Source organism: Falco biarmicus, chromosome 9 (assembly GCF_023638135.1).
Source record: "Falco biarmicus isolate bFalBia1 chromosome 9, bFalBia1.pri, whole genome shotgun sequence".
NCBI lineage: Eukaryota > Metazoa > Chordata > Aves > Falconiformes > Falconidae > Falco > Falco biarmicus.
This window is the reverse complement of record NC_079296.1, coordinates 36,420,186-36,445,250: the sequence shown is the minus strand read 5'-3', so window position 1 is coordinate 36,445,250 and position 25,065 is coordinate 36,420,186. Positions and strand designations below refer to the sequence as shown.

The 25,065-nt window shown below is 48.9% G+C and overlaps 2 protein-coding genes across 8 annotated transcripts in view; both read right to left on the bottom strand.

The window, feature by feature from the left end:
* Nucleotides 1–393: 393 nt before the first annotated feature.
* On the bottom strand, nucleotides 394–21,740 carry DNAJB12 (DnaJ heat shock protein family (Hsp40) member B12). 3 transcript variants are annotated; one of them, XM_056350781.1, is made up of 9 exons: nucleotides 21,607–21,740; nucleotides 16,461–16,635; nucleotides 14,911–15,056; nucleotides 11,536–11,721; nucleotides 9,426–9,505; nucleotides 8,192–8,301; nucleotides 4,879–5,051; nucleotides 3,734–3,885; nucleotides 394–2,344 (listed from the first exon to the last, which is right to left on the bottom strand). In XM_056350781.1, exons 2-8 carry the CDS (start codon nucleotides 16,547–16,549, stop codon nucleotides 3,764–3,766), a joined length of 906 nt encoding a protein of 301 aa, XP_056206756.1. In that variant the 5' UTR covers nucleotides 16,550–16,635; nucleotides 21,607–21,740; the 3' UTR covers nucleotides 394–2,344; nucleotides 3,734–3,763. The 3 variants fall into 3 exon arrangements, with proteins under 3 accessions (XP_056206756.1, XP_056206754.1, XP_056206755.1); XM_056350779.1 differs by lacking the exon at nucleotides 21,607–21,740 and adding an exon at nucleotides 20,140–20,315; XM_056350780.1 differs by lacking the exon at nucleotides 21,607–21,740 and adding an exon at nucleotides 20,140–20,315 and having other exon boundaries at nucleotides 3,740–3,885.
* Nucleotides 21,741–21,743: 3 nt separating this feature from the next.
* Nucleotides 21,744–25,065, bottom strand: part of MICU1 (mitochondrial calcium uptake 1) — a 105,796-nt gene continuing 102,474 nt past the window's right edge. For all 5 annotated transcript variants that reach the window (XM_056350774.1, XM_056350778.1, XM_056350776.1 and 2 more), the window contains 2 exons: nucleotides 24,534–24,623; nucleotides 21,744–22,648 (listed from right to left, as the gene is read on the bottom strand). In XM_056350774.1, coding sequence (XP_056206749.1) covers nucleotides 22,488–22,648; nucleotides 24,534–24,623 — 251 coding nt within the window. In that variant the 3' untranslated portion in view covers nucleotides 21,744–22,487. The remainder of the gene's footprint in view (nucleotides 22,649–24,533; nucleotides 24,624–25,065) is intronic.

Below are 25,065 nucleotides of genomic sequence, written 5' to 3'. Positions count from 1 at the left end.
ACCCGGCTAACAGTGGCACTTCAGGGAGGGAAGGCGAGGTCCCCTCCTGGCACAAGCCACCCTGCTGGGAGCATCCAGCATCCTAGTGGAACCAGTTTGAAGCAAAGATGTCCTGCTGACCATTTGCTGTCACCTTGCTGGGACTCGCGGCTAACTTGGGGAGCCACACCTCCTCCTGATCTCCCCGTCCTTACCTCTGCCACACTGGGAAGGCTCCCGCAGCCTCCCGCAGCACTGGAGCTCTCAGCTGCTGGGACTTTCTGGGATGGCAAAGATGCTGGATTCAATTCATTGAACGCCTGTGCAGATGTGACAAAGGGGGCGTGAAGAAGGAGCTGTGAAACCAGAGCTGGCTGGGGCTAGGATCTGCAGGACACGAACACAGCAGGAGCCTTTCACGTTATAAACATTTATTTATAGATGTACAATTGTATAATTAATTCTAAATTGAGAGATACAGCCTCTGTAAGCATCCGTTAGGATCTACGCCTTCTCGCTTGTTATTATCCATGGGTATCTACTTGAAAAAAAATAACCAAAGGTTTTGGCAGGCAGGCTCTGGGCAAGGAATGTCATTGTGGAAGACATTCGGCACCTTCTGTGAACATGACTTTCATTCAACTCCCTCCCCCTGATCTCTTCACACTGGCTAGCCTGTGCCTCTATTAAGAGCTATTACCAAAAAAAAAAAAAAAAAAAAAAGGAAAAATAAACCCCCTTAACATTAGGTCCAAGTCATGGCGGCTGTGGGATAAGGCTTGCAGTTAACAGGAGGCTTAGTATTTTGCAAAATAAATAAACAGCTGAAGACAGAGCATGTAGATTCCTACCAATAAAGACATAAAACCACCTTACCTCTCACCTCTTCCAGCCCCTGCCACCTCAGCCAGGAGCTGCCGCGCTTTTGATTCATTTCCCCTGAGCACGTCGGGGGACGGTTCCCACTGGAAATGTCTCTAGACAAAAATGAACTGCAGAGTACCACCAAAAAAAATAAAATAAAATAAAAAAATATCCATTTATTCCATGGAAGGTAGCTCCACTCGTGTCAGTTTTGCTTTGAAGAGATGGCTCCTAACCTCGAGTGCCCTCCCACCGCCCTAATGCCAGTCCTGCCTGATGGTAATCGAGTGAGAGATGCGCTGCAGAGCTCAGTCAGGGTCCAAGGAGAGATCAGGCGCACCCTCCGATCTCCCCCGGCAAAACTTCTTTCAACAGAAGCAATACAAAGCTCCGTTTCTTATGAATTAGCAGTATTTTACAGGTCTCCTGTAGGAAACGTTAAGAGATAGGATGTCAAGGCCACAGCCATGTTGCACATGGGAGTGCTGATGGGTGAGGAACCCCAAGTGTAGGACAAAAAAAAAAAAAAAAATCCAACAAAGGGGGACGGCCCGTGGAAAGCCCTCTTTACAGAACGAATGCTGCACGCTGATTACGAGGCAAAATTAAAGCAGACTCTGCAAAAAAAGAAGTTACGTGCACAAATAAACCCAACAACTGATGAGCAAAAACCATCCAGGACAATCCTTCCCGTCACCGAGTGCGACGCCAGGGCTCAGCTGACCCCCTGCAGCTTCTGCCAACGCTGCAAAACCACACCACCAATCTGGACAGTTTCCCTGATTTCTTTGTTACCCCCTACAGATTTGGAATTTCTTTTATTAAAACCTGAAATGCAGGTATCAGCATCCCAAGACACAGAATGCTGCTGTCCTCCAGAAAGCAAAATACAGTAACTCCAAAGTGATTCTTGTTTGAGTTGTCAGGCAGGAAAGCACTGCAGAGCAAGACACCCTGGGAAGAGATTCCCCACTTCCCTGCTTACCAAGCCAGGCAGAAAACATAATAATTTAATCATCCAACCCCTGCATAGTTTAAAAGTACAACATATATACAGCTATAAATTAATTCTAAATAGATTATATATTTTTTTTTAAAGTTTTCTTCTATCACCAAATCATCTGATTTCTCTCTCCATCAGCAGTAACCGGTGTAGTCACAAAGGGTCTCCCCTTCTGCTTCGTGGCTTCTGCAGTTAGTTTGTGTTATTTTACACTCTACGTGTCTGTTCTCGGGGTTGTGGGATCCCAGGAGCAACGAGACTGTTGCACGCTAGTGGTGTCGGAAGGGAAGGAGGAAGACGGGCAGCTTGATTTCCTGTCCTAATTGCTGCCTGAGACATAGGTCGAACAGCGGAGGCAGGCAGAGAGAAGAAAGAGGGCAGTTGTGCGTTGCTAATTCTCCAATTCCATTTTTAAGATAATGTTTGATTCTTTTAAATAACCAGTCTGTCACCTCGGCTCAGTGCACTTCACCAAAAGTCTTCAGGCATTTCAAGAGTCTGGGAACAAAAGCGGTAGTGGTGTCAGTCTCCAGACAATTGCACGTCACCGTACCTCCCTCTTCCTTCCCCCTCCCCACATTACAGGCAGCAGCTTTTTCATTCACACTGTATCAACCTGCAGCGGGCCCTCTGCCTCACAGCAGCTCTCTTTTCAGGCCACGGCTAGAGAGAGGGAATTAAAGAAAAGCTGGTAATTAATGCCGATCTGTTGTGAAAGAAGAGGGGCAGTTATCAAAACAAGAGAGCGGGTGTATCAAGATAAGAATGGTTCCAAAAACAGGATACACCCAAAAAAAGGCTGAACGCGACCCAGAGCATTTGCTTTAAAGGCCAAATTTTCAGATGCGCACCCTTTGCCAAGGAAAATAAAAATCAAGCAAAAACTCCCCTGCTAAACCTCCTTACTTGTGTCTACAAATCAAGCAGCCAGATGTCCAGCGTCCTCGGGAAGTCTTAGCAAGCCTAAATGGTGTCCATACAACTAGCACTTGGTGTAAGCTTCACCTCTGATTTATTTTCTATAGAAACACTGTTTTCAAATTATTTTGTGGTAGGAGGGAGCTGTAAGTTTTACAGCCATCCCAGCAGTATCTGCTAGGTGAAATCAGCCCAGATAATTAAGCTGAAAAAGGACTCCAAACTCCGTGCCAATTTTTTTCATTATTTTCACACATTTCTCCCGTGATCCAACACATCCAGTCACACACGTGCTATCTGGGCCAGCCTTAATTCAAGCTCTCCAAGCCCTGAGCCTTCCAAATTTCCCCTCAGCTGTTTTTACTTTGATTCCCAGTTTAACACAGTAAGTTACTTCTACAACCTGCTGTGAACTCTAGCCATTTGCTTTGTTCTCCTCAAGTGTCACGGGAAGGCAACAGGGGGCAAGGAACATCTGTTTGGTAGGAGTCTGTTCCCTGTCATCATATTGCTTCAAGTGCCAGGGGATAACAGCTCTTTCAGTAAAACGGACAATAAAGCAACCAAATAAAGGTTCATTAAAACACGGTGGCTGGCTGTCACAGCCAGTAAAACACTTCCAACCAGCCGAGGTGCACATGGCCACTGCATCGAACGGGCAGCTCACGAGACCTCAGCTGAGTCGCCAACAAGCCTGTGGCTTTTGCTCTGTTCCTAGAGACCCAACACCGACAGTGCCAGAGAAAACAGGGAGCCTGGAGAGAGCAGAGGGTGCCGACATGCAAACTAAACAAAATCAATTTCCCGATTAACAAGTGTAGGCTTGACGGAGGGGGGTGCTTCCCCCTGTGATGTGTATGCATCCAGAGGAGACTCGTGAAGGTTTTGTCTCAAACAGAGATTTAAGTAAGTATTAAAAGCACTATCATGCCCTGCTCCGCTGCCAGGGATAGCATCACTGGCTCGTACTTAGACCTCTGCTGAGCGGGCAGGCGGTGACTATCCGTGCAGAGAGGCTTGAACGTCTGACAGTCTGCTACAGCTGGGGGTGCCCATCCTCTGTGCTCGCTGGTACAGATCCGAGTCTCCGAAGTAGCGTGCCCGGTACAACAAGCCTTCCTCTGCAAAGGGAAAGCCCAGCGTTACAAACGTGGTGTGGAAGGAGACCCACCCGCCAGGCCACATCCCACCACGGGCTCTGCTGGGAACAGGAGGCACCTCAAGTTCTTCAAGGTAAAACGAAGCACAGGATGAGGCTGAGGAAATGCTCTGCGACCTTTAGGACAGGATGGGCGTCACATCTGCTGACAGCTCATCCATCCCAGGGAAAGGCCTAGGAACCTGATGGGACCTGCCTCTAGTCCCAGGAGGCACACGAGGCAGCCTACACAAAGACTTCCCCGGCAGCACAGGGAAGAAGAAATGAAGAGGCTCACAGCTAGGTGCATCAGCCCCACTTGGCACTACTTGGGCTCTCCTGTGTCCCAGGTGCTCAAACCCTACCAGCCACTGCTCCAAGAGCTGTGATCATCACCTGCTGGGAACGGGCGGGCTGCGAAGTCAGGTCACCCCTGGGACTTGGCAAAAAGTTTGCTGCCTTCACCACACTGTGCTGCCTGGCCAGATCATTTCTCACGCTGTCCGGCTGGGTAGCTGTCCCTCCCAACCCTACGTGCCTTCAGCAGCAGCAGTGCTGCCACCACAGCCCTCTGTGCAGGGATGGGATATGGGATGGAGGACACCACGGGCAGCAGGCTTTCAGACATGGTCCCTGAACAACCGAAATATTACACAGAGCTATCAGTGGCCTCCTGAAAACGAGGTGGCTGCAACCTTCCCCCTCCACTGGAAATCAGAGATATCCTACGGACAGAACCTCTGGGGCACAACTCTTGTCTGACCAGTTCTACAGCAGCATTAAAAAACAAAACAAAAACCCCCACACACTGGATTTGTCATGAAGTCATAGGCAGACAAAAAAGCCAACAACACAGGAAACGTGCTTGTACCACGTTAAAGTATAACCTTAGCATAACTCAGCCCCCAAAGACCTTTCTGAGGCTGACCTCAACCAGCAGCCAAGACCCTCCGGCTCCCGACCCGACACTACTCACTCTGCTGCTTCTCTTTCCAGCAGTTATTTCGAAGGTTTGCAATATAGTCGTCCTCCACGCTCCTTTCAACGTTTTTGAGGTTCGTGCCTGTGTATTCATCTGCAAAGTTCTCAGATACGTAGTAGCCAACTTTCAAGTGCTCTGTTACTCTCCTGTGTATGTGACCCACAGACCTAGTTCAGGGAGAAGAGGCATTAACAGTGTAGGACATGCTTCAAGGGCAGATCAAAAAGCTCCCAGCTCTTTATAATGCACAATATGCCACAATACCACACCGCTGCAAAAAATACATTGCTCCCATGCATCCACAGACTTGAAGGTTTGGAAAGAAGTGTTTCTGGTGGAAATGAAATGCCAACACAGGGAGAGAAAACCTGCCAGGCCTCTAGCTAGGTGGGCAGAGCTCTGAATATAGACATAGCTCTGAGGCAGATTGCCCAGGGCCTAAACCCACTTAAAATGCGTTCATACGTTCACTGGAATTTTCAGCACTAATTAAATCTCTCTGCAATTTGCTTGCTGACGACACCATCGTCTGTTTTTGGCAGTGAGCCCCAAGGATGGGTACAAAGCTTGGAGGCTGCTGCTTGTGCGGTGCAGGGTGAGAGCAGCCAGCAAGGCAGAACAGCACCTGGAGGAGCACAGCAGCGCTGACGTGAGGGCAGCAAGGGGCTGGCTGTCACAGCTCCCCAGCACCCCCCCCCTGCTCAGCAAGGCTGCCCGTCAGTCGAACCCAGTCCCCTCTGCTAAGATATCTGCTAACCCCAAGAGCGTCAGCTTCCTCTACCACATCACATGCTGCAACGAACACTGTTGCTGCAAGAACAAAATTAGACCCGCTCTGCACTCGAGCCTGCACCAACTAGTACAGAAAGCACTTTCTAGAAGGAAATCTCTTCTTACCCTGCCCCCGTGGATTTGCATTTCAGACAAAGCCCTGTACTTATTTTTCCCAACACTCCAGCAAAACCTAGAGATACTCACTAGGGTGTGTTTGCAAGCTGTAACACAGGACCTGGGCCCAAATGCTCGATTCATCAGGAACAGCTCCATCTGGAGACGTGCCCAAAGTTTCCCATAATAAATACCAGCTGGCTGCTGCATTAAAAGTGAGCCTGAATCTTAAGCCAGGTATAAACATTAACTTATCTGGCTCACCCTTCAGTCTGTTATCAGGGTTTGCAGGAGTGATTCAAATACTCCTGCACGTTTCATCAAGGTCCAGCACTCAGGGATGAGTGGTAGATAACCAGATAGACTGAACATGACCCAAAAAGCTCTTCTGGCATTATTTGAGAGAAAAGGCTAATGCATCTCCAGCAGTGCCTGCTGGCAGAGATGCAGTCTGCAAGAAGCTCAGCTCACTATTCTACCTGTCAAGACAGAGCCCTAAGCTCTCCTGAAGTTCATATTCCTCTTCTGTATGAAGACGAACTACAGAGGCTACAAAGCATGCCCTCAAAGGAAGGGTATTTAAGCTCTCAGAGCTTCAGCAGCACGCTGGAGTGTAAAGCATGAAATTAAGGGCAGGACCTGGCACAAAAAACCTGCCACCTGAAGTCAGACATGCAATTAAGTCAGGCAAATTCGATGAGGTGTTATTGAAGAGCAGGGTGGCACAGTCAGGCCCACAGCCAAACAGGTCTTTCAGCAGAAAGCTAGTTTTTGGAAGAAATTTACAGAGGTAATGGAGTGACAAATGATTCTGTAGGACTCTACCTTTCCCACTGACAGCCTCACTATCAAGAAGTGGCATTAAAATCTCCGTGTGCCACTGAAACCTCTCCAGGTTCAAAAGCTTCTCACCTCCTGCTCACTGGGTTCAGTGCAGCGAGCTCCAGCGTTCTGCTGAACGGCAGCCAAGCACAGTGCTGCCCTTCACATTAGGCAGCAAAAAGGGCCCGTCTGCCTGTGCAAGCGAGCGAGGAGCACCGCCTGCCGGCACAGCACGCCTTCTGTCCCCAAGCCAATTTCATTCGAAGTGCCTTGGTCACTCGGGAAGGATGACAGAGGGCTGGATCAGCTCAATTGCCACTCTTGCCCAAATCCAAACGCAGAAATCTGTCTGCTTGCCACTACCCGAGCATGCACAGACAGGGACAGCACAGGGAACGCAGCAGCAGAGAAACACCCGGGGCTCAGGAATGGCTTTCCTGACAGCTGATACAGCTGGAAGCAAATCCCTGCCCTTAAAAGCTGCCCAACACCGAACATCTTCTCACCCCGCAAACCACCTCTTCACCAGTATAACCCAAACTGCTCCATCTATATAATGCTTAATTTTAAAGTCCTAATATCAGCAGCAGAAACCACATCTCAATACTCTTTAGCCTCTCAGAATAACCCTTAACCGTGTCCTCTTCAAAACCACTCCATCTTTCAGTTTCGAGCACTAAGGTCATAGTCTACCTTGGACCCAAAAGCTAAGCTGGGTTCTACAGTATTTAACATCATCAATGGCAAGTTTGTCACCCGTGAAACTGAACAGGGACCACTGGCTGTAACCGAGTCTACCCTCTTTAAATGCACATAAGGAACTCCCACTGAAAATTCATTAAGCTGTTGACAAGAATGATGCAAGCAGCCAGAAATCAAGCCTGTTTTCTCATTCTTTGTTGGCACTGTGAATTAAGAAAAGAAGAGTCACTTCATTTGTCAGCCAAATGAGCAGATCAGGGCATTTCCACAGGATCTAGAATGAAACAGTTTCACTTTTGCATAGTAAATGCCTGGCCGTAGCTATTTCATGGCAAGATTACAGTTCAAAACCAGGGGATTTCTCTGGGAGTGTCTTTTAGTCTACAGGAGTGTCTTTTATTCCTTCTTCTCTTCCTCTGCTGCTTTGTGTTAGTCATAAACGGAGGCTTTCATGAAGAACAGATCTGGCTTTTGTTTTTCACACCCCACTTTTAACTCTGCATCTCAGTTCATTTCTGCATATGGGATCTCAGTCCTGGGCTACAGTCTCTCAGGGTCTTTTCATCTGTCCCTTTCTAGGACAGATACACCCAGCTGTGGGTACGGGCTGCAATAAGTCTCTGTCAAAGAATATCCTCCCTTAGGCAAGTGAGCACCCTCCAACTTGGCCCACACCTTCCATCTCGAGACCTGTTTGTGAATCAGGGGACCTTCACTGATGTGTGAAATATCTTGCAGCAAGAGCAATGGTGTGATGAGAAATAGCAAAAAAACCCCCAAAACCAAAACGACAGGAAAAACAGATAGCCTAGATCCCTACCCCATCACGCAACCCTGCCCTCCAGAACCCAACCCCCACCCCAGCTGGACAAATTTTAGAGTAACAGGTACTAACGGCCTCTGGCTCAAACTGTACGGTGGGCTGGAGACCATCATCTGGCTGAGAGCAGACACAATGATCAGGATGAGGATAGGCATCAGCTGGACAAACAACCCAAGGCCACCCTGAAGGAACAGAAACACACAGTGGAGTGCCACCCATACACTTGTACGCAAGGATCCCACAGCATCACTCTCCCTCCCGGCAGTAACACAAGCTTGATTCTCCTGCTTTTTGTGGGCATTTGGCTTAGGAGGCACCCCAATATAACTGGGGGGAACCCAGCAGCCTACAGTTTCCCTCCCGAAAGGGCAGTGTGACTCTGAAGGTCCAAACCCACTGCCCCTTCTCCAGGTGTGACAAAGGGCAGCGGGGAACCTTGTGAGTGAATTTCAAAAGCCTCATGCCCATACTTGTTTTTCTAGAGTATATGTGCTTTCTGCCTTGCTTGTGCTAGTGAGCAGGTGAGCAGAACTGGTTTTATGGAAAGCCTTCTCCCCTCTTCAGTGTCAGATGAAAGCAATTCCCTCTCTACCTCGCCTCCTGCGCTTCCTCCAGTTCCAGCAAAGTGCATTTTCCCCTTTAAGCTTGAGAGAAAATATTAATGAAGTTCTTCTAGTTTATTTTTAAAAATATAATTGGTTATCTCCAGAAAATAGTAATTTTCAATACATAACCCTGGTCTCTTAAATAGTAAGTCCGTCATTCTCACTTCTATAGACCAGAGGAGTGCTGGAGATATACTTAGATTTTCTGTGATGGGAAAACATAAAAATAGCTCATGCTATAAAGTGTCTTCCTTGCCTAATTAAGCATCACAGATTAGAAACACCGCATCTTCAGTACTGGAATTATCTATTTGGAACTACAAATATGCACATTATCTGAAAAGTGGTTTTCCCTTTTTAAATTACAGAATTAAATCACAAAGGAAATGCTTTTTCTGTGGTAAAGACAGGTACACTTTACTGGTGCCATCTTATTTCAAGGCAGCACTGTTTCAAGACACACCAGTGTTTTCCCCACTGGATGACAGCTATGAGAGTCCTGAGAGAACAACCTGCAGTACACTGAACTGCAACTGGGTGTAAATTCTGAAGGCAGCTCAATTCCCATGACTCCAACTTTTTCTGTTCAGTGGGGTGGAAACAAGCAGGACTGTTTCACAAGACAGCCATACCAACCAGCTCACAATTCGTGTATTGGAAAAACCTCTGGACTCCCAGCCCCCCGCCTGTTCTCCACTTACATCACCCTGATGTTCTCGTCTGTCCTGCCTCTGATGGTAAGTATATCGCATCCTGCCATTGCTGTATACGTGAACGTTACCTATAGGCAAAAGAAAACTGTTATACAAAAGGTCAGAGTACGTAAGACGGTGCTGGCTGGCCAGGAAAGGAACCACAAAAAGCGGCCATGTTCCATGTCAGCCCCACCGATAAAAAACACAGTAGGAAAAAGTAGCCTGGGTGCCAACAACAGCAATTTCAGGAATTTTGACTTAGAACATTGTCAGAATGGGCTTGATCTGTTTCTTTGGTTCAGGCCACACTGAGCAAAGATATAAGGACACAGAGATTGTACAGGAATCCACGCTGTGCTCGCACTTAGGTCTCGTTTGCCATTGCCACCGCTCTCAGCTCAGCCTACTTCACGCAGGCAGCAGCGTGCCAGCCAGCTCAGCGCAGGAAGAAGGACAGCACATCTGCCTGGCTGAGCTGCTTCCAGGCTGGAGCTGGGATGTCTCAGGGAAGTAGCGATTTGACAGACCTGGGCTGTTCCTGAGACCCCTGCGTATGTCCCAGTGCACAAGGTACACGTCCATGGTTTTGGTCAGCAGTTCACATGGCTGAAGCCCCTGACTCAAGCCACTCACTCCATCATGCTGTCTTGACAGAGATGGCTGTAGCTTTAGGGCAAGACAGATATGGGACTCCACAGGAGACTGATAAAAGAATTAATAAAAAAAAATAAATCTATTTGCCACCTGAAGCCAACACTTACAAAATGAGTTACATAAGCCACAGCTGAAAAAGGAGTATTCCTAAGGTACACTGAGCAGACAGGTCTGAAGGCAAGCTGGTGGTAGGCACAGAGATCCACCTATAGGATTCTGTAGGACCATATGAATATTCAGGCTGGATGTGACCTCAGGAGTTCCAACCTCCTGCTCAAAGCAGGGTCAGCTATGTAGAGAGAGTATCTTGTACAGGCCTCCTCACTTCTAATTGAATTTACTTTAGATTAAAACCGATTACAAAAAGAAATAATTTTGGTAGTTTTTCCACCCTAGAAACAGGGCTCTTCCATATCTTGTTTTAAGTGGCAAAACTACAGCTGAAAAGGGAGACTGTCTGAGAACGCAGTCCTGAATTCTCTTGGGACAACGAGGAAAGGAAAAAAAAGACTGAACTAAAATAGCAACCTGCTGTTTTTACTGGAGTAGCTTTGCCTCTCTAACAGGCAGAACATGAATGCTGCAAAAGGCTTCCAGATGCCTTTGTAAGTACTTGGTGTTAGTGTGTTAATTCTTACATACCAGACAGGAAAGAGCTACCAGAGTAAATCTTCTCAACTGAAACAGAAATATTTATTTTTCCAAGTTGGTCCACAGAGGTCAAGTAACCACTGTCTCCACTGCCAGTCAAATATGACTATAGCAAATACAAGAGAGTCTTCTAAAATACCCTTATCCTTACATTGATCTGTGTCTTTTTGATCGGAGCTGATCAAGTGAAGGGGCAGTCACTCAGTTCTTTCCTGCTACCCAAGCCATGATCAGCACTGTTGATAGGCAGGAGACAGATTTAATTTTCAAGAGGTTTAAATTACGCTCTAGAAATAGCACTTTCCTCTTTTTTTATGGGACACAGTGGAAAGAAGGAAGTGGACAGCGATCTCAGAGAAACTGTTTCAGCTCCGTGGCAGAGCAGATCCAGATCCAGAATAAGACCCAAGCGTTACCACAGTTTGTTCTGATGAGAAGATTTACCTTCTAAAACCACCAGGCAGAAAAGCCTTCTTCAAAATAGGATTATTTTTACAACTAGCCTTAAAACAAGTAATTTTTTGTTCTAATGTTCAACCCAACCTAATAACAGCTAATGCTGCAAGCATGCAAACAAATACCTGAAGTTGGGAAGAAGTCCAGCTCTGATGGTATTACCTGCTGGATGCCGAGTTCTCCAAGTACCCCTCTGAACAATTTAGAAAACTCTACGAGTTTAGGTCATGTGTGAAGGAGAACTCTCTCTCGTCAAACTCAGCACTCTTTGCACGGCCAAATAAATCACTACTGCATTGTTGCTCTGTGAAAAGGATTGTGTCCCATTCAAGAGATTAAGGTTTAACGTGCTTACTAGAAGGAAAACCACCACCAAAAAACATGTTGAAGAGGTCCTCGGGGGAGATGTCTGCCTCAAACCCGCGGTGGAAGTCCGAGTGACTGTGTCCGTGCCGAGCAGGGTTAAGTTTCTCGTCGCCAAACTGGTCATATTGCTTCCTCTTCTCTGGGTTGCTCAATACTGCGTACGCATTGCCAATGGCTGAAATATTGACAATAAGGAAGCAATTAGTTTCTTTCTTCTACAAATAATACATTTAGCTCTGCCAACTGCCAGGACTTGCCTTTTTCATTACACAAATGAGATTCTCAACTACCCATGTCTTTCCAACAGGCTACTTCAGCGGTGCAGTAGTAGTACCACTTCTCTGGCGAACACAGACAGACGGAAACCACACCAAGAACTCAATTAATTCAAATAAAGAAGTTATGATACGACTGGTATGAATTCGGTATATGTCCCTAGAGAAACCCTCCCAGACGAATGAAACTATGAATTGTGAAGAAAATACTGGTAGTAGAGCAGCTACACTTTTCACTTAATTAAACTTACTTCTTTTGAACAACTAATGCCCAAATCCTTTAGCCGTAAGCAGCTGTATAGGAAAATACAATTTTAGTTGACAAATTTTATTCGAAAGTGGCACTAAGGGAATTTGATATCATAGCCTCAAACCAGAACTGCAAAGAATTTACATACGAGCTAGATCACTGAAAGAGACTTCAAAACCTCCCATAAAAGCTAGTAAGGAAATGGCTAGAATTTGTGTCTGTCAGCTATGAGTTTCAAAATCTCCAGATGCCAGAAGTAAGGTGCGTAATTACAAGGACTGTTAACCAGTGTCTGTGACAGTGGAAATGTACTGGGACTAAACCCCTGCCAGTTCCCCAGGTCACTCTCCTTCCAACCTCAGCATGTCTGAGCCTTTCTACCGAAACATCTGCCTGTCACCCTCCTATTTCTGTACTTCTCTCTCGACACGTTGCAGCTTACCACTTCCCCTCCGTACCAACCTACCCAAGAGCCTCCTGACATGACTGCAGAGCCTGTCCTCTCTCCTCTCTGGGTCGCAAGGAAGCAAAAATGTTCATGGCCGTAGTTGCCTGGTGTATAAAAGGCAGGGGCAGAAGTGATAGAAAAGGGAGATACATGCCCTTTGGAGAAGATTAACTCCAAGATTCAACATTTTCCCACTAGTCAGATCGAGGTGTACGGTTTCTTCTTGGACTAGAGATTTGGAGCATGGAGGATGTAATGTCAACACACTTGTTCTCCTTCTTGGTTATAATTAGTGCACACAGAGCAAACATTTCTACAACCAGGCAAGGAAGCTGGACGAAAAGGACTGACTCTCAGCATATCAGCTTGTTCCTTCAAACTGTGCAGTTAAGAAATGAAAACGGAGCGGTTCAGGGTTGTGTTCATTGTCTGACTTTCCTGCTGACAAAACCCAAGAAACACTTACTTCCAAATCAGGATTGTAGCTCGAAGTAGCCAGGTTCAACTCTTTTTCCAACGTCAGCCAAAGGTAGCAATGCAAATCTGCCACAAGACAGACTGCAGGCAACTGTAACTACAGACTGAGACAAGGTCTCAGGACAAGATGTAATGCTTTATCAGCTGTCACTGAGAAGACAAATGCCAAGACTTCAGCTAATACATCAACGTAAGAAAAAATTAACTAAAATCCTCATAGCAGTGCACATTTCCCCCTTCACCCTCTGGAACCAAACAGCTGGACTTCAGCGAGCCCTGCAACCTAGGAGCTCAGCTGAGGGACAGGGGAGCCAATGAGGCAAGGCTTGGAGGAGAGATAACCTGAGAGTAGATAGCTCTGCAGCGGAGGATAAAGGGCACCTTGCTTAACACACGACTCCTGGCACGTAACTCTTGACAAAGGCTTCGGCAAACATCATTATTTAAGATTACAGGTGAAGAAACCTGCCTTTCGCCACTTAGCAAGGATTGAAGGATAAACTATCGAGCAGCACATGCGGCATAGATAGATGTCTGCAGATGCTCGCTCTTTAATCTGGCCCCCATACTAAAACACGCTCTCCCAAGTAGCTGGGGGTCAGCTCATTATTTGCTAACAGCAACACACTTATCAGTTATGGATTTAAGCCTTGAAAGACTTGAACAAACCTTACATAAGACTTTTACTGCTGAATTCAGGTCTACTAGAAGCTTACCCGAATACTGTATCAATACACTCACACCAGGCTAGCCTTGCTCCCTGCTCCAGCAGTAGTCTCTTGTGTTTCACTCCCAAGATGGCCAGAATCAGAACACACTATTTTAATGGCATAACAGTGCTGTACAGCTGGCATCAAGGTGTTCTGCATTCAGCTCAACAGTAATAATCAAAATTCTACAGCCTGCAAGGGTAAATCAGGTTACACGTTCCAAGCAACACCATTTCTCTTTGGAAAATTACTCCGGTTTTAGGGTATCTTATCACTCACAAAACATCCCTGCTGCATTTGTAGAGAGGCTCTGAGAACTGGGATGTCTGCAGCAGAACTGAAGCTCACGGTGACCTTTTTTGAGCTCTGGCTGGGCTCAGATGTACGGCTGGTGCAGTTTCACCCTAGAAATTTTCACCTGGGGTTTCTATCCAGCAATTCCATCCATAGCCTCTCACGGTGGTCAGGTGCTGTGTGCTTGCTTAGAAATCTGAAGGCTTATCAACTGCCTCAAACGCTCAACGAGTGTAAGAGTCTAAATACCAGTTCTGAAGATGGGTTTCCTGCCATTGGGCCTGCCCTGCAACGTTTCTCTCAAGGGATTTGTGAACCCAACAGCTGTCTCTGGCACTGCACAACTTAGTGGGTCTCTACTGGATTTGCCTGTAGACAGGGGTGCGTCCCAGCACCTGCCCTGTGCCAGCTGGCTGCAGGACTCGCAGCTTCTCCCTGCTAGGTGAATGCTCCTGCATCTCCCCAAAAAAGAGGATAGTTAACATCCTGAGGGAATTTTCTCCTGAGCAGCATGGCAGGAGGCTGGAGCAACACACGGGAAGAGCTGCTAGGAGAAAGGGAAGGAAGGCTTCTCCTTGTCCAACTAGCAGAGGTGGAACCTACGTGTGCCAACCTGGTTTTTTTAAATTATTATTTTATTATTTATCATTTTTATTTATATTTAATTTTTAAATTTTTATTATTCATATTATATAAAAATATAATATATATATATATTGACATTTTATTATTTTAAGCTTATACTTTGCTCGTAATACAACCAGCTTAGAAGAAAGACAACTTTACAAAGAAGAGCTTTATGTTCACTCTACCCGACTCATGAGGTTGCTTTTAGGAGTCCTTGCTAGCCCAGCTCAGCACCATCGCCTGATACCTGAGGGCAGATCACAATACTGGAGATGTTCTTTACCTTTAAATGCCTCAGTAGCCCCTGGCGCATGGTTCTTATCGGGGTGAAACTTCAGCGCAAGTTTCCGGTAAGCCTTTTTCAGGTCCTCATCAGAAGCTTCTCTGTTTACTCCTAGAATTTCATAGTAGTCTTTGCATTGCTTTACCCTGCCAGTAGAGAGAGGAGAAAACACGGGACAGTTCGTTTCAGCTGTGAAAAGCACTTTGCATTGAATACAACTTTGCAACATCTCAGGCACCATGGTTTCGATCAATGTTGTTCAGTGACCTCTGGTTTACTCAGCTCTAATTCCTCAGAGTGACCCAGTTTTTTTCACAGACTCATTCCCACTGTGCCTGCATTAGTAGCACACAAACACTCTCACCTAACAAGTCAAGCCAGTAGAGGTAGTAAGGCCTCTCCTCAGGCAATGCTATCACCTGCAAAGGAATGTCATTGGCAAATAAGCTTCAGATTCATCATTCTCAGGGTCTGGAGGCTGTTTGGGAGGGACTACAAACAGCAGGCCAGGATCTAAAGGATAGCTGGGCTACTGGCTTTTTTCCTCCCTCTCCTCAGTCTCAGTTAATTCACAGACCTAAAAATAACATCAGCTGAATTCTAGAGGAAGAAAGAGGGAGCTGCCCAGGCCTGTGTGCACAGCCCTGTTTGTTCTGGGTACACGCACAGCCCAGCAATGGTTTCTCCTTACCACATGACCTTAATGAGACAGAATACGGCAGGCTGGGGTTTTGGAGAAATGGGTGACGTAATAAGAGTCCCCGTAAGTCCATTAGCCAGCACAGTTTTGCGCAATTCAGGCCATGCCCACAACCTTAAACAAAGTTTACAAAGTGACTCTGCCTGCAGTTCAGTCCTTCAGCTTCCAGTATTTGCAAATGGTAGAAAGGAAGAAAGAACCGACTGAAACAGTGGTTGGAAAGTTAGGTGACTGAATAAACATGTCCTGGGACTTTCCAGCAGAGGCTTCAGGAACGTATCATGCTAACAGAGTGAAGCGTCCTGCAGTGGCTTTATCACGCTCTCATAGAGACCACGAGCAGAGTATCATCAGGAGAGAGGAAGAGGGATATGCCCTGTTACTTGCTACTGGACCAGACCTTAGAGCAGAAGGGCTGCCTACTGCAAGCTATGAGCCATGACTTCCACCTACAGGGTCTCAGGAGCACATGGGATTTCTTCCCAGCATTACTGAATAACACAAAGGCAAACATTAACGTGAAGTTCATGAGATAAATGTGTCCAAACTGCCTCTTTGGAACTCAGCCAGGAAGAGGCCTACATGCCTACTGTTCTAGCCCTCATGCATGCCTTTGGGGGAAAATCTCATCCCTTGCAGACCCAACCCAGCTGCCTCCCAGGGCAGCGGTAGCTATAAATCCTCTATCCAGGTATGCTTTTAACACCCAGCCAGTTAACACCCAGCCAGTTAAAGCCAACTCAATATGGTTCAAAGCTGAAATCTTTAAAACACTGTGGAAAACAGACTGGTATCACACGATAAACTCAAACAAACTACGGGTTGAGGCCACCGACAGCTGCGCACACACCTCTTCACTGCATCCACCTGGTCCTGAGTGTAGCCCTTGGGGGCCTCCCCACCAGCCTCTCCGTTGGCCGACGGGAAGTCTCCGCTCATTTTCTTGAACTGAGGGTTTGTGGACTCCCTGGATTGGGACTGGCCACTGGCCGACTGCTCATTCTTGTTCAGTGACTCAAGAAGAACTGAAATGAGAAAAAAATGGAAAGACAAAAGAAATTAAGAGACTGCCAAGCTCAATCTTGCCCTTCCAACTCTCCCATAAAGAGACCCCTCTTCATCTCTGCCACTGCTCCAAGATACCCCACCCTTTGTGAGAAAGGCCTTCACTTTTTGATCCAAGGAACCCTTCAACTCCCGCTGCTTCTTGCCCAGATGCGAGGGCTACTGCTAAAGATATTGCCTGCTTCTCCCAATCCACACAACCTCCACCAAAAGCCCAGGCTGACCCAGCCAGACAGTCCAGGAGCCACAGTGGATCACTGATGTGGCACATCCTTGTCCTCTCCTGGGTTTTTTTCCCATGTCTTTCCTTAACAGCGAAGCATTTCCACATTTGTTCTCTAGCACACTGTAAAGCATATTAATCTTCATCTCCTGCCTTTGGGAGTCTACTGTGCTGAGTAAATTATGTGACGGTGCACATATCTTTTAGAGAGCTTAGAAAATAATACCGTGGGATGCCAGTCGCAGGGGGACACTCCCCTTTTGGGGGACTGATTGCTGGCAGCACGGCAGGACCCGTAACACATAAGTCAGAAAGAAGGGTGCTTTGCTCTCTTGCGCAGTCTTACCTACATATTCCATGTGTGAAGAAGCTGTGAAAACCGTCTTCTATCTCAATTACTGAATATGAATAGCATAAATTCCGTTTCCCTTTTCTTAAGTAGAGTGTGCATGTGTTTTGGGTAAATTACTGCAGACTATTGCCTCCCCCTCGCAAGGCTAAGAAAACTTGTCATCCATCCCTTCCAGCCAAGAGGGGACAAACATTCAGGTGTGACAACACTGTGAAACCAAGTGAGACTCCTCCAAGCACAGAAGTATCTTTCCACCTGCATTTCCCTGGAACTGGATAGCACCACCTTTTTAAACTATTTTTGTCTTTTTTTAACCAAACATCAAGACTGATCTCTTTATGCCTGTAGTTTCTGAAGTTTATATATTGCATCCCCATTAAAAAGAATAGGTGCACGGAATACGATTAAAACCAGACAACATTATTTACAAAGGCATCAGTAACTTGACAAGGTTGCAGTCCTGTATCCAGAGCCTAGAACCAAGAAGGATGTTTCACCTTCTCCTGCATATTGCACATTACAGACCTTGTACTATGGGGGTATCACGTTCTTTATGCAAGTGCAAACAATGCTTGCAGGCCAAGGGATGAGCCAAGATATCCTATCTGCCCCACAGAGCTTGTAGAGGCAAGAAAAAACCGCTTGGTAATCCAACAGCCAACACAGGCAATTATTACAAGACGAAGGAGAAAAAATACCTCGCTGGATGAGCTTTTGAGCCTGGGGGCTTCAGTGATTGCAGCTTTCAGAAAAATAAAACCTTTCCTTGCTCGCATTTACACCATTAAGGTGTTCACAGAATTATAGCCTTTGCTTTTGTTCCTTCCAAACCTGGAGCAAACTGCCAGGCACTTTTAAACCTTGTCTTGTGGGGCTGTCCCTCCACTCACTGCACTCTTGCTGTTTTGGGCTGAGTACCCTACAGCTTGCCAAGAGATTTTTAGTAATGTAGTTCACAAAAACAACCACAGAAGTCCACGTATGGCCACAGCTCAGTCCTGTTTTGCTCTACGGCCCCAGCCCTATTGCTTCTGCATCCCAAAGCTATGCTGGTCCTCAGTGCAGCACAGCACAAACTCATAAACTACTGAAGCAGAGGCTGCTGAATTAGTTTCCAGTTCTGCCAACTCAGCTCCCCACTAAGCACACGCTATGGATCACTTTTCCTTGCCTACTAGCTAACATCTATTCAATTCCTGTTAGTTCTTCCAAAATTCACGCTTAAAGGTGACCAGCGGGACTTTGTCTATACCAGAGTGCCCAGCTGTGTTACCATAGATGATTTTTGCTGAAATCTCCTTGCAAAACCCTTTGCTGATCCTGTGATGACACCTGTAGGACTCAGCCAGGGTCAGTTTGAAGCAGTGGCTGTGCAAGGTCCACGTTGCTGATCACTGCCAAACCCAACGTAACTCACAAGGAGGAGATCTCCCAGGGGCACACGCACTGCGTAAAGACTCAACTGCCGTGTAACTGTGGGATCGCTGGCAACATTTCCCAACCACAGACCAGACCAAAAGCGTGCGGGTGAGCAACTGGCAGGACATGAAGCGAAGGGTCCCTGGACTGCAGCTCGGATGGGAAACTTGCATCAGCAGCTTGGCTGGGTCTGGCCACAAATTAGCACGCTGTAAACACTAACCTGCCCTGCTGCCCCCCTTGCCTCTGCTTTCCTCCCCTGTGCTCCAGTTCCCTAACAGTACGTGTCCCACCTTTCATTCCAGCTGTTCCAGGCTGCAGGACTAAGGGAAACCGTGACTGCTTTACATTGCAAACTGGTGCTTGCTGCCATCCAGATCTGCTTTCCCGCTGCACACCCGAGCAGACCCCCTCAGGGCGAGCAGTCCTTCTCGGGGGAGCCTTTCTGCGTGCTATGCCGCGCTTTTTCCTCCAAAACGCACATTTCTTAGCCAGTAATTCCATAAAAGTATAAACTCTGGATGAGAAGGAAAGCCACACCGCACGTACCGCAGGCCGATACAGTACGTCTGAGGGAATGGGAAGAGGCCTCTTGCAACCAAAGAGAATTACAGGAAACCTCGGGCTCTCCGCAGGACAGACAAGCTGCAAAACGCAGCCGAGGAATCCAAACCCAGACACAGCGTGTCAAAGTAAACGAAGGGGGGGCAAAAAGTATTTCTACAGCTCTTTGCGTAAATTTCTGCTCGGCTGCTTCTGCAATCCACTTCCCTGTGGCTTTTGTGACACGTTAGCTCCGTACGCCACACAGCTTCCAGGAAATGAGATCGTTCCTCAAAACCCATGGAACCGGCCGGCGGCCTTCGAAGAAGGAAGGGTGGTTTTTACGCTGCCGAAACGGACCGCGGCAGCAATAGCGGGGAACGAGCAGCGGCCGGGGAGAGCCGGGAGCGGGGGTCACACCGGGCCCGCGTCCCGCCCGCCGCTCCTGGGGCCGAGGCGCCTGGGGCCGCTCCGCGGCGGGGCCGAGCAGGGGGAAGGCTTTCAGCGGCCCCACCGAGGGCTCCCCCCTCCCGCCCTGCCCAGCCCCTTCTCTCCCGGTGCCACCGGCAGCCGTGACGGCCGGGGCACCGGAGCAGCGGGAGCTCAGGGCGGTGCGGAGCCCCGCGCTCCCCCCGCCCGGCCCGCCGAGGGGCCCGCGGAGCCCCAGGGAGACACGGGCCAGCTGTACCGGCCACAGCGGCGGGCAGCGCCCCCGGCCCCCCGCGGCCCCTCACGGCGGCGGGGCCGCCCCACCCCAGCGCCCCCCGCCCCCCGCCCCCCGCGGCGGACTCGGCTGCCCGGCGTGCCCCGCGCGGCCCCCCCGCAGGGCGCGCGGCGCAGGCGCGGTGCGGGTGAGAGGTCAGGCGCGGCGGCGGCGGCGCAGGCCCCGCTCCCCCGGGCCCCCCTCCGGCCCCCCCTGGCGCTCACCGCGGACCCGCGGCGAGGGGTACAAGCGCTGCGCCTTCTCCAGGAAGCGGCGGGCCTTGTCGGGCTGGTTGGCCTTGGCGGCGGCCAGCGCAATGCCGATGCACCGCTCCGCCTCGTCCCTGTTCGACTCCATGGCGGCGGCGGCGGCGGCCGGGCGGGGGCGGGCGGAGGGGGCGGAGCCTCGCGCGGGCTGATGGCGTCACAGGCGCCCCGCCCCCGCCCGCCTTGGCGCCGCGGCATGGCGGAGGGCGCGGGTCCCGGCGGGGGCGGAAGCGGGAGCGGCTGGCCCGGCCCGCTGGCGGCAGCATGCCTTCCGCCCGGGCCCGGGCAGGACGAGCCCCGCGGAGCCCTGCCGGGACCGCGGCCGGGGGCTGCTGGAAGGGAGGGAGGGCCCCGCCGGCAGGCCGGGCCGCACGCAAGGCGCTGGGGGAGCCGCTGGGGGAGCCGCCGGCGGCCGCGGCCGCGGCCCCGCTCCGCAGCGCGCAGGGCCCGGAGGGGTCCCGGCAGCGGCGGCGGGCTGGAACTTTAGGGGTTTCTTTTCCCCTCCCCCGTCGCTGCCAGGGCCCCATCTAGGGTGGCCCACGTCAGGGAGGCCCCGCCCGGGCCTGCGGAGCCCGAGGAAGGTAGGAGTGGGGAAGGGAATCACAGTCCTGTCTACTGTGAATAGCCAAGGCAAGCGTCAAGAGGAGGGTGCCAGGCTGTGTGCAGTGGTGCCCAGCGACGGGACAAGGGGTACAGTGGGCACAAACACCACGAGAACTTCCATCTGAATATGAGGAAGAACTTTACCTTGTGAGTGCCGAGCCCTGGCCCAGGCTGCCCAGAGAGGCTGGGCAGGCTCCTTGCTGGGGACATTTAAAACCCGCCTGGACATGACGCAGCAGCCTGCTCTGGGTGAAGCTGCTTTAGCATCACCCAGGAGATGGTGCTCTGCAATTACAACTTGCCATGCGATTATCTCAGCTTTCACAGCAGAGGCTGTTTTATAGATTCAGTTCTACTAGGGATGTAACAGGCTTAATTTTGCTCTAAAAGAGAGAATTTCAAGACAGGTGACATAGCTGCCTGTGGGCTTGCAGGGAGCAGACAGGACAGGCAGCAAGAAGGATGGGCAAAACCTGCATTCCAGCATCCTTGCTGCTCCATGTAACGTGACAGCACAGGGACCAACACCTGAACAGAGCACGCTACTGGCAGGCAAACTGGAAGGAGATGACACTAGACAGAGTGCTACCCAATAGCAGGATCAATATCCCAGTATGAAAATATTCTAGAAGTGTTCTATCCCCTCAAAGAAAGGCTGGAGCTTGTGGCTGTCCTTTAAACACCTGCAGAGAGTGCTCCTCTCCGCGATTTGGAGGCCCTGGCAAATCGCTTCTGGGGCCATCCCAAACAAGACAACTTGCCCGGGGCCGGTTGGCAACACAGGACAGCAGACATGGCAGCACTGGCCTTTCCAGTACTCACTTCTGGGCCTTGTCTTTCCAGCTCTGGAAAGTCATGGGTTTTATTCTCCCTCTTCCAAAACGCCCCGTCTCCAGTGACACGCCACCAGCCTTAGATGAAGACCTGAAGCAGTCAAAAGAGATGAACCATGAGCCATGTTGTTGTGAGCAACATCTTTACGTGATACTTTTGAGAGGACAGCACTCAAAGAGATCTTTCAGCTCATTCCCGTTACAGAACGACAATTCCTCACAGAGCGCACTCCCCATTTAAAAAACACTAATTGGAGACCTCCCACAGCAAGTTGCTTACGCAAAGCAGGATGGGCAGAACAGCCAGTTGCTCCACTACTTTTAACTGCTCTTACACCAGAGGCAGCACCTCAGCTCAGGCAGCCCCTCTGTGAGTGCGCCTGTCCCATCCACCCCCTCTTGACAGTCTGCAGGAGCACAGAGCATTTGGCTGATGGAAATCCTGGGCTGCTCCAGCCTCTGCTCCTAGGTCCCACCGGTATGCTCTATGCAGGAATCCCATGGCTTTTTCTTGGGAGCCATCTAAGAATTAAAATAAACCCTGGGCTGTTTTGTAGTAACGTTAAATAAAAGTGATTTGGGTGCAGCCCCATCAACTCGCTTGACACCCAACTGCAGGCAGGGCACATCATGAAGCGGAGGTGGCAGCACAAAGAAAAGTCCTTTTCTTTTTCCTGATAGGGCAATGTTAAGGGGCCAGTGGCAAGTAGAAGCTGTAAATAAAACAGGCTTTGATTTCTAACTTCGATTTACAAAAATCTCCTGTTATGAACAGTCTGGGCTTGCCAGAGCCTGATGCCACCCTGTAGGTGTCCTCAGCAATGGTGGCAGGGCTGATATGTGGAAGCTGAGCACTCCTCCCCGATCCCACTACTGCTTAGGCATGGTGAAGTCCCATGCTGTCTCCTGGGCGCATTTCCACATTGCCCGCATGAGTCGTGTGAAACCCATGTCCTTTGGCTTCTCCAAGCCCCTCATAAGGCGCTGCTTCATTATGGCAACAAACTCCTTGTTGCTCAGCTCGCCGTTCCCTGCAAGACAAAAGGAAAAAAAAACAACCATGAGAAACACTAAAACCCACCAACAACCTGCATGCACTAACTTTAAAGGGAAGCAGCCACAAGTGTCATTTCTCGCAGACACTGAGATCACGCTTGGCTTCAACCACCCAAAATATCCTGCTGAGCAAGGGTTGCCAAACCACAGCATTTAAATCCCAACCCTACGGATGCTGCCCTGTGTAGCCTGGCACCACTACGCCTTGCAGGGCCTGCAGTGCTGGGGCTTGAAGACAGAAAAACAAATGCAAAACAAATGCCCATGCACCCACAGGAAACTTCACTTTAAGTGATGTAGGAAATAATGGGAGCAGAGAGTAACAGAGCGCAGATTTAATGGAGTAGAAGGGAAGATTCACTAATCTAGTGAGGTTACCGAGAATTATGTCAACTAAATTTATGTTAAAAATAAGATTATAATGAAATAGCAAATTTTGCTCTGTAGTTGCTTAACCTCTGGGATTTTTATTTGGGGCGCTGGTTGATCGGAGGGGAGGGCAGCAAGCCACGGTGCCATCGACAGCCTGACACCTGCCTGCTGAGGGGCTGATGCCTTCCTGCCACGATGCCACACGTATCCTGTTGCTTGTTTTGCTCCCCTGCCAATGGTGCACAGCTGACAACACTGATTTTAGCTTTTAGGGAGCAGCATAGGAAAGCAACCCACCTTTGGGCACAGAATAAATGAGGGACATCAGCCCTCAAGAAACAAACCTGCCAGTGCCATCGGCTCCCCAGGACAAAGGAGAGGGAATCTCTCTGTCTCATACAGGGGATGACATCATTGTATTTCATGAACAAGTTTCTTCATTTGAGAGCTTTTTTCCTGCCTTACATCCAAATGCAAATCTGGGCAGCAAAATTCCAGCAAACTATCAAGGGCTAGTAAAACTCCCTCCAGTGCCGCACCGTTTTTTGATGCATGCACATCCATAAACACTGATAGAGTGAAAACACACCAAAAAAAGAGGTCTGCACCTGCATTTCCACTTGCCTCCTTCCTTACACAGACTCCCTCTGGCAACCACAGTCTTTGCCCCCAGAGGTTTGCTATCAAAATATTTAGCAGATTCTCCTATGAGAGGATGTAAACAGAGAATATTTGGCTATGCTTCAGTTTAATCTTCAGCCTGATCATCTGGCTTGAGGATTGCATTGGGAAGTGGCACTGAAGCAGAGAAAAATAAAACGAGATACAACCTTAGAAAGATGCAAAGAAGCAGGTGGGGGCTGAAACCAAGAGGGACAACAAGGAATAAAATAATTAAAGACATTTAAAAAATGTTCGCTTATATCAGAAAACAAACAGCTGTCTGTGCATCACTAGGGCCACTCAGAGCTGCCAGATCCTACTGACTGCTCGAGAAGCAGGATGCCAGCAGGGTCTCTGGTACCACTAATTCTCATTAAATTAACCTGAGACTGCTTCAGTGTGGCAACAAGCTATCCCAAAGCACTTGCATCCTCTGTGGGCCAGCAAAGAAACAAGCAGGGCACAGAGCTGCCGCTAATTAAGCTGATATTTGTCCAGATGCTGGAGGAAAAGTACCAGACAAGCTCATTTCCAACACTGGAGCACAATAGCTGATTTCATTAAACAAAATAAAGAGTTTTGTGGGAGAAAAAAAGAAGCTGTGCATGCCAAATGCTTGCATCCAGTGCTTTAAGATCAACATCTTGGAAGCTGGGAACCATCAGATACCTTTCCTAGAAAGGCAGGAGCATCAGTACAAATCCATGGTCAAAGATCAGATGAGCCACAGCCATGTCAGTCTTTCCTGGTTGGCATTTCCCCCCTGTATTTCCTCCCCCTGGATCAAATCCTGCCCAGCCTGGCCAAGAGGTTGGGGTCACTCACCATCGCAGTCGAAGAGTGCAAACACCACGTCACACACATGGTCGGAGAGCTCCACCTTGGCCACTGTCCTGGCCACCTGCTGCATCGTCACTGCAACAGAGGAAGGGCACAAGGTTAGCAAGGTGTCATGATGGTGATCTGCCAACTGCACCAAATGCAGGCAGAGGAGCGGAAGACTTTTTTCCTCCCCAGAAGACCGCCTCAAAGAGGCTTGAAATAAGTTTCATCCCCAGCTCATTCAATACATGCCCCCAAACCAGGCTCCTCAAAGCCTTTGCCTTCCTACTGCAACACCACATGGGGTGTGGCAAGGCTGCTGGTGAGCACCCGTGTTCTGATACCTGTGTGTTCAAAATAAACTTTAAAACACTGAGTTGACATGGTTTTTTTCTCCCCCTTTGGTTACAAAATCAGAAGTGTCAGCACTACAGCAAACACAAGGTGGAAAACCTCTCCTGACAGGTTTGATCAACAAGGCAGCTCCTTCCGACCGTGTTGCAAAGATAATGCTCTGAACCAACTATTCCAACAG